General features: G+C 36.0%; 1 protein-coding gene across 3 annotated transcripts; it reads right to left on the bottom strand.

Annotated features, from left to right (window-relative positions):
* Positions 1 to 783: 783 nt before the first annotated feature.
* On the bottom strand, positions 784 to 7132 carry LOC129882265 (beta carbonic anhydrase 5, chloroplastic-like). Of its 3 annotated transcripts, XM_055956478.1 has the most exons (10): positions 6942 to 7132; positions 6767 to 6795; positions 6598 to 6665; positions 5396 to 5554; positions 5256 to 5304; positions 4962 to 5075; positions 4815 to 4868; positions 4183 to 4265; positions 3966 to 4068; positions 784 to 1147 (listed from the first exon to the last, which is right to left on the bottom strand). In XM_055956478.1, exons 1-10 carry the CDS (start codon positions 7108 to 7110, stop codon positions 956 to 958), a joined length of 1020 nt encoding a protein of 339 aa, XP_055812453.1. In that variant the 5' UTR covers positions 7111 to 7132; the 3' UTR covers positions 784 to 955. The 3 variants fall into 3 exon arrangements, with proteins under 3 accessions (XP_055812453.1, XP_055812454.1, XP_055812455.1); XM_055956479.1 differs by having other exon boundaries at positions 6767 to 7020; XM_055956480.1 differs by lacking the exon at positions 6767 to 6795 and having other exon boundaries at positions 6942 to 7019.
* Positions 7133 to 8676: the final 1544 nt, after the last annotated feature.

Raw genomic sequence — 8676 nt, forward strand, 5'->3', positions numbered from 1 at the left:
TGAGACGAACTCGATTAAGAAGACAAACCCCTTGCTTTCGCAGGCAAGGGTATTCAAACTTGAGACCTCCAACATGGAAGTCTCATGCCCAAACCAATGGGCTACCCCGAAGGGTAAAAAACGTATGTTTTAATTTGGTTTTAACTAACATTTATGCCCTTCAATTTTGAATGTACACAAGTAGGCACTTAAACTTGTATAAAATTGAACAAGTAGATACACACATCCTACATGTCATGATATGCATCGTGCACAACATAATACTAATTAGTTTGAGTATACATAATTGTTAAATTTCATACAAGTTTAAGTGTCTATTTGGACACATCCAAAATTAAAGAACATAAATGTTAGCAAAACATAACTATTTGAAAGATCAAGAACAAGATCTCAACAAAAATGTCACTGCTTTCAGGTTTAGCACAACTCTTTCCAATTGTACTTCCAATTTTTAAACAAAGTTACTGTACCCAAAATTTCATTGATCATGTACAAAGACAACAATGATGACATATCCAGTATAGTCTCATAAGTAAAATCTGAAGAGAATGGTGCTAGTCTCATAAATAAAATCTGAAGAGAATGAAGCGTATGCAAACCTTACTCCCTACCTTCGTGGGGACAATGTACACAGACACCCATGTATTTCAGTCCCTTCTTTCATGCTGGTGTTTTGCATTCACCAATCAGGGATATGGTTTGTCTTTTGTCCAAGGTGGCTGACTTATTTCACATTATTGCAGAAGAATATATCTAGAACTATTTTGTGTGAGTAAAATGATAGAAGCAGAACAAATTGAATATGGAAAACTATCCTTTTCTTCAATACAAGTAGCAAATAGTGTATTCCACACTATATAAATATACAACATTTAGTTTGTCAACAAGAATAACAATGAGTTTTTTGTATTACATGTAAAATGATACAACAAAACAAAGGACATGGAAGAATTACTCAGCTCCAAAATTCCCGGTTCCTGATGGAGACTTGATCATCCACTTGAGAGTTGCTCTCGAGAGTCCACTTCTCGAAACTACAGTCTATAAAGTCATAGTAGCCACCGTGAATTAAGAGCTCACCTTTATTCACCTTCTCCTTAATCCATGGGTATGTAAGCAAATTCATCAATGAGCGGTTGATAGATTCCTGGACGTAGAAAATATGTGGATTGCTTCAATACTCGGGATATCACATGCATAACACAGAGATAAATTAAAAAGTTACAATATCTAACTGTTATTTCGAGTTCTCCATAATCAAGAATCAGATTAGGCTAACCATTTTAACTACCATATACACAAAATCCACCAGACTTGCAAGCATGAACACACTGCTTATTTTGATCATGACACCGAGACATGAATTTGCGCTAAGAACTAAGAAGCATTTAGTATTACATCTTGAATATAAACAAAATTAGTATCACCAGGTGGATCATGTATCTTTCCGACTAGACATAATTGTCTTTCTGAAGGGAAACTAAATTAAGAAGAAATAATACTTGCCATTAATAATGTCTAAAGGAAAAGTGGCTAAATGTATGGAAGTTCTTCCCAAAATAAAAAGGAAATGCACGTCACTCCAGTGACCAGAAAGGAGAAAGACGACAGTCCCATGACATGACTTTGGGTGGCTACGCCTCAAGTGAGTTTGAGCTGCACTATAACTAAAAGGGAAAATACATAGGTTAATTCCCTAAGCTTGTCCCAAAAAGCATTCACACTATCTTAACTTTGTGGGCGACCTCTTACCTCCTCTAATGTTATTTGAAGTGAAACTAATACCACCCTGTACATAAAAAACCAGTTTCATGGCATTACGTGCACTGCGCATGCTGACAGCTATATTTCCACCTCATTTCTTACTTTTTTCACTCTTTTACTTTAACTAATTCCATTTACCACATAAAAAGTAACTTTTTTCTCCAGTACTCCATTTATCAACCCGTCTCATTGCTGCTCGGAGCAGTTGAACCGGAAACAAAGGCACACAATAACTCTTTAATTTCCGACAATACTACACTTCCATTCGTTGTGAAATTCAACCATAGTCTTCATGAAACAACTATAGAGGTATCAAGTTACTAAGCCACACTATGAAAGTGTGGGAAAGAGTGGTGGAGATGAGGGTGAGGAGAGGCGTGTCTATTTCAGAGAACCAGTTCGGATTTATGCCGGGACGCTCAACTACAGAAGCCATCCATCTTATGAGGAGACTGGTGGAGCAATATAGGGAGAGGAAGAGGGACTTGCATATGGTATTCATCGACTTAGAAAAGGCCTACGATAAAGTTCCAAGAGAGATACTATGAAAATGTTTGGAGGCTAAAGATGTACCTGTGGCATACATTATGGTGATCAAGGACATGTATGAGGGAGCCAAAACCAGGATAAGGACAGTAGGAGGGGACTCAGAGCATTTTCCAGTTGGGATGGGGTTGCATCAAGGATCAGCTCTAAGTCCATTTTTATTTGCCTTGGTAATGGATGCATTGACGCGACAAATTCAAGGTGAGGTGCCATGGTGTATGCTTTTCGCGGATGACATAGTCCTGATTGATGAGACTCGTAGTGGAGTTAATGCTAAGCTGGAGGATTGGAGACATACCTTGGAGTCTAAAGGGTTTAGGCTGAGTATGACCAAGACAGAGTACTTAGAGTGCAAGTTTAGTGAGACACCTCAGGAGGTTGGCGTGGAAGTTAAGCTTGGTGCCCAAGCCATTCAAAAGAGAAGTAGTTTTAAGTATCTTGGGTCTATCATGCAAGGCAGCGGGGAGATTGACGATGATGTCACACATCGTATTGGGGCAGCGTGGATGAAATGGAGGCTCGCTTCCGGAGTGTTATGCGACAAGAAGGTGCCACCACAACTTAAGGGCAAGTTCTACAAAGTGGTGGTTAGACCGGCTATGTTGTATGGGGCAGAGTGTTGGCCAGTTAAGATCTCTCACATTCAAAAGATGAAAGTTGCCGAGATGAGAATGTTGAGATGGATGTGTGGTCACACCAGGAGCGACAGGATTAGAAATGAGGCTATTCGGGACAAGGTAGGAGTGGCCTCGGTGGAAGACAAGATGCGGGAAATGCGACTGAGATGGTTTGGGCATGTGAAGAGGAGAGACACAGATGACCCAGTGAGGAGGTGTGAGAGGTTGGCCATGGATGGTTACAGAAGAGGTAGGGGTAGGCCGAAGAAGTATTGGGGAGAGGTGATTAGACAGGACATGGCTCAGTTACAGCTTACCGAGGACATGACCTTAGATAGGAGGCTGTGGAGGACCCACATTAGGGTAGAAGGCTAGTACATAGTCTCGTTATTCTTCCCTATTCATAGTCGCACTAGCACATTACAATTCCTTGTACTCTCATTTCTGCTATTTCTGTTACTATTTATTGCTTTCAGTACTTTTGATTACTCTATTTTATCTGTGATGCCTTCGTTATTTATTTTCCTATAGCGCTTTGAATTTTTTAACCTTATCTGACCCCCTTTTATGCCTTTTTTGAGCCGAGGGTCTCTCGGAAACAGCCGTCCTACCTTGGTAGGAGTAAGGTCTGCGTACACTCTACCCTCCCCAGACCCCACGTTGTGGGATTTCACTGGGTTGTTGTTGTTGTTGTAGTCTTCATGAAACAATACTCATTTTTCTCCCTACAATTTTAAGGCTCTATTTCCCTTAGCTCAAGCCATTTAGAGTGAGCGGGCGGGATAACAAGTTTAACGGGAACAATGGAGTCAGGCCTAGAGTTCGTCAATATTTTATCTATTTTCTGGATAGCAGCTACTCTGCCACATCAGCGCTGGAGGGGGTATTCATTTCACTGCATCCAAGATTGGGAGTGGGGGGGTGGAGGTTAGGGTCATCCGTAAAGTTGTGTAATTGGCTTTACGGGACAAGTTTAAGGGGTAAATTATGTATTTTCCCTAACTAAAACATAATGAAAGTCTGAAAAGGAGGCTTTACCTTCTCGCAGTGCTTGCATTGCTGGTCAAAGCTGAGGTTGGAAGCAACAGCTTTTGTGCTTGTCCTGGCAGATTTTCCATTAACTACCCAACTCCGAATGAAGCTACACGAAATTAATAGAAGAGCTTATTACACATAAGTGACTATTTACTGAATTTCATAAATTAGTTTGTCAGAGCTGCTTATAACACTTGATAATAAGAGAGACTAGCCAAACCTTGAATTTGTTTCATCATCCATACTCATTAAAGCACGAATGCCTCCACAGCGACTGTGACCAATGACTAATATATTTTCGACCTGCAGATAACAGAAGCCAAACCTGAAAGCTTGAGGAAAATGAAATCAAGAATGATCAATAACCGCAACTCCCCCCCTTATCCGCACCTCCTTGCGCAAAAGAAAAAGATAAATACATAGAAAAGAGGAAATGAAACAAGTGGAAGTAGAAAATGAGATGAACATGTAGGAATTCTAAATTCATTGGTGATGAATAGAAGTAAATACACCATCCAAGTTTCCCTTGTGTTTTGGGACATTTACAACTTCCAACATAATTTACATCAAGGTAAATAACGTAAATTCATCATGAGAATCATGTTTTGGAAAGTCGAAGAGTTACAGTCCAGTTACGAAGGTTTCAAAATTATATAACTGCAACATCCTGTTTAGAATTTCAGTTCCCAAGTAACTCAATTCCACATTTCACAAATTCCAGCTCCCAAATAAAGGAAAAAGATATTAGAAACAGGCACATAAGTAGAGTCAGCAGCCATGAAAATATAGTCTCAGTGATGGAATATAAAAGGAAACAACACATCGTAGGATTTCTGGACAGAATTTACTTACTTTGAGAGTATTAACGGAAAACTCAAGAGCTGCCTTTGTTTCTGAAGGACCAGTCTGCATCAGAAGAACAAAATGTAAACTTTTATTCTGAACAATGTTAAAGCACATCCTTGGCATTTTTCAAGTCCAAAGTGCAGTATACAATACCTCATAAGGAGGCACCAAATTTGCGATGTTACGGACTACAAAGGCTTCTCCTGGTTGAAGTCCCAGTATGTTTGAGGGACACACCCGAGAGTCTGCACAAGAGATTACCAAAAACTGCCCTTCATATGTCAGTTGAGATCTTTAACATCTAGCCACAAAATTAACTTTAAGGTTTGTAATATGGAAAAGGAACAACAACTTACAAACAGGGAAAAGGAAGAGATAACACAGTGACTAAAAGTTGAAAGAAAGTCCATGCTTAAGAAAATGTCTAAAAGTTGAAAGAAAGGTTACCTTTGGTGATTGTTCGTCTGCAAGACTCTGAAAATGCTCCAAATTTTCCCTTGTCCAATAAAGAGAAAAAATCAAATGAGAAGAAACCTTCAATGTCAAAAAAGCTGAAAAAACAGTAGCCTGCTTCTGATGATGCTTACAAGTATTTGTCCTTCTTGAAATTCAAAAATCTACGTTTCAACGTAGTGAATTCATTTGATTCACGTTCAGTAACAGCACTCATCTTTTTTTCATCCAGCACTTCCTTGGTCAGGGTCATTGGCCCCTTCCAGGCTTTCAGTTTTGGAGTTGAATTACAACTGCAGTTTGAAAGTTATATTATGAGATCAATTCATGAACTTAGATTGATGACCCATATAATAGTAAAACTAGAAGTGTTATCAAAGGCAAACAGTGCAAACAAGCTCTAAGGTTTGCTGGGAGCTTAAGCGCAAATAAAGTGTGGGCATGAATGAAGAAAGACGCAAATGGAGAAAAAAAATACAAATATGTAGGTGTAGAAATCGAAAAAACATTACGATAAACTGAAATATCAATTGTTTAGTGTCGTCTCTTCAAGATTACGCTAATTGACAAGGAAAAATATTTCTTAGAGCCTAGATGACGACACTAAAGCGCCCGCTAAGCGAGGCAAAATACTCAACAAATTTTGCACCTCTCTTCGGGGTTTAAGTTTGTCTTTGACAAAACTAATGGGGTCGTTTGGTAGAGTGCATAAGAATAGTACTAAACATGGTGTATTAGTGATGTTGACACTATTTTCTTATCCACTATTTGGTTTTGGTGTATTAAATATAACATGAAATGCATAATTTCTATAAAACAAAATATTTGTTTACAACAATACCCTCGACATGGGCAGTTTGGAAAGGATTTAGAAAAGGTTTTATGGGACTTCAAAGACAGTTATGTCTTTAACCATGCTCTAATATCATGATTTGCTATGGATTAGTTATACATAGACTGAAAATCCTACTAAATAAAGGATTAAATAATACCACGACTAATACATGTATTATTTTCTCTAATACATCCTACCAAACAATTCCTACAAGCTAGAAGATCTTACTGCAATATCAAAAAAACTCTGCAATAAACTGGCAATGACTGGCCAAATGGAAAAAAGCCAGGCTCATTAATTGGCCACAAAGAATGCAGTACTGAAACAAGGAAAAGAACCCATCTTTACATGATTGCATTCATTGTTTATAAGACAAAATACCTCATTATTTATTCCGTGCATACCTAAACTTTTCAGAGTACTAATTATCCCCTATAGGCTCACACTCTGTAGTTCAGAACACACCAGCTAAATTGAGTTCTAAAACTTTGAGAATCTTACCTGGGCAAATTCAAAAATCTCAAATGGGGTAGTTCAACTTCCAAGAATCTCAATTGGGTCCTCAAGATCTGCACCAATAACCAAAACCCAAACATAAAAATCAAGAAACATAAGCAAAAACAGCAGCTACATTAAATTCTCAATTTATAAAAAAGATGACTTTTTTTACCCTTGTTTTGGCTGAACTCTTATGAAGATCTACAGAAGATGATTGAATTAGAGGCTTAGCCATTACAAAGATAAGAATAAATCAAAACAACAATGCACAAGGGGCTTTCTTGATTTTACTATATATATAGACAATATTCTTTCTGACATAAAAGCTTTAAAAAGTTGGTTTGTACCATGTGAGGTTGTTGTGTTGGATCTAACTACATAAGTGTCAGTCAGCAAACTTGTTCCTCTCCAAGAAAGACGGAGAAACCAAAGTATTAAAGTTAAAAAAAGAAGAAAATCTTTGAATATATCGGAAGGTACAACAATTGAAACATAGTGTACAATTAATATATGCATCTGTTAAAACCGGCTCTTTTGTTCAATCAAAGGTCAATTTTGCTTTAGCTTGTTCTAGAGGGTTGTAGAGCTGATCTTTGGGCCTCCTTTATGTGATCTAATGGGTCCATTATAGATTTGAAGTTGGGCCAGGTTTGAAAAAAATCTCCACTCTAACAAGTTTTTTGCACGGATTGTCTTTAGGAAAAATTACTTGATAGAGTGCTTTTTAAAAATTAATTACTGATTTTAGCGATATTTTTTATTTATTATTATTTATAGCAACATATAACAATATTATGATAAATCTACACTTGTATTAAAAGTGAATTATGCATACAATATAAATGTATTATAAGTGTTTTAAAATATATATTATGTTTGTGTAGTAAGAAACTAACATAATATATTATAAGTCTATTAAAGTATGTGATAAATGTATTATCCATCTATAAAACTTGTATTATCTATATTTTATAAATAGTTCTCTGCAATATGTATTAAAATTGTATTATAAGTGTTCAGTGAATTTTTTTTTATTGCTATAGATGGTAAATATTTTCTTAATATTGTATATTTATGTAAGTTTCCCTTGTCTTTATTTCAATGTGATTTTTAACTTAAAGAATTACACAAATTTCATAATGTTAAGAGCTAATTATATTTTATTCCTACTTTTTAAAAAAAATTACAAAACGTCCTGATTCGATCAATACATCGCATAAAATGATGTATTTGACTGATACATCACTTCATAATGTTAAGAGCTAATTACATTTTATTTCTACTTTTTTTTTAAATTACAAAACGTCCTGATTCGATCGATACATCGCATAAAGTGATGTATTGACTGATACATCACGTAAAGTGATGTATCCGACATTCTGATACATCACATAAAATGATGTATTCGACTAATACATCGAGTAAAATGATGTATCCGAGAATAGGAGAATAGGGATTTTTGTAATTTTTTTCAAATGGTAGAAAATTTTAGAGAATGTGATAAAATAAGTTGTGTATTTAGTTACTTTTTCCATTTTTAATTTTTGTCCAATCGATGATTTTAAAAGAAATTGTGGGTCAAAGTATCCTTAACTATAATATCGCAAGACAAAAATTGTCTGGCATAAGTGATATAGTATCTAATTTGCTAGAGCCCGTTTGGATGGACTTAAAAAAAATAACTTTTATGTATGAAGTGCTTTTAGAACTTTGAAGTGCTAAAAATTATTTTTATAAATAAACAGTTGAGTGTTTGGATAAAAGTGTTTATGCTGAAGAAATGAGGAAAATGATGTGAATTTTAGGGTTAAAAGAATAAAAAGGGTAGTTTGGGAATTTAGTTAAAATATAAGGGATATAAAAGTAATTTCTATGGTCAAAGAAAATGCTTTAAGCACTTAGGAAAAAAAAGTTAGGAATCCTAACTTTTCATTTTTGACTGACTTTAAGAACTTTATTGCTTAAAGTTAGCATTAGGCAAACACCACAATAAACTAAAAAGGGCTTATAAGCCCATCCAAACGGGGCTCCTAGACATAAGTTTAAAGAACTTTTGCTTTGTTAGCAAAAACTTAGAAAACT

Source organism: Solanum dulcamara, chromosome 3 (assembly GCF_947179165.1).
Source record: "Solanum dulcamara chromosome 3, daSolDulc1.2, whole genome shotgun sequence".
Classification (NCBI taxonomy): domain Eukaryota; kingdom Viridiplantae; phylum Streptophyta; class Magnoliopsida; order Solanales; family Solanaceae; genus Solanum; species Solanum dulcamara.

What these genes read in the sequence shown, in the direction of transcription:
- LOC129882265 (XM_055956478.1), bottom strand. Translation starts at nt 7,110, where the DNA reads ATGCATATATTAATTGTACACTATGTTTCAATTGTTGTACCTTCCGAT. An exon ending in AGATTTTTGAATTTGCCCAG is followed by an intron (nt 5,555 to 6,597) that starts GTAAGATTCTCA and finishes TTCAAACTGCAG; the next exon opens with TTGTAATTCAACTCCAAAAC. An exon ending in GATGATGAAACAAATTCAAG is followed by an intron (nt 4,069 to 4,182) that starts GTTTGGCTAGTC and finishes AATTTCGTGTAG; the next exon opens with CTTCATTCGGAGTTGGGTAG.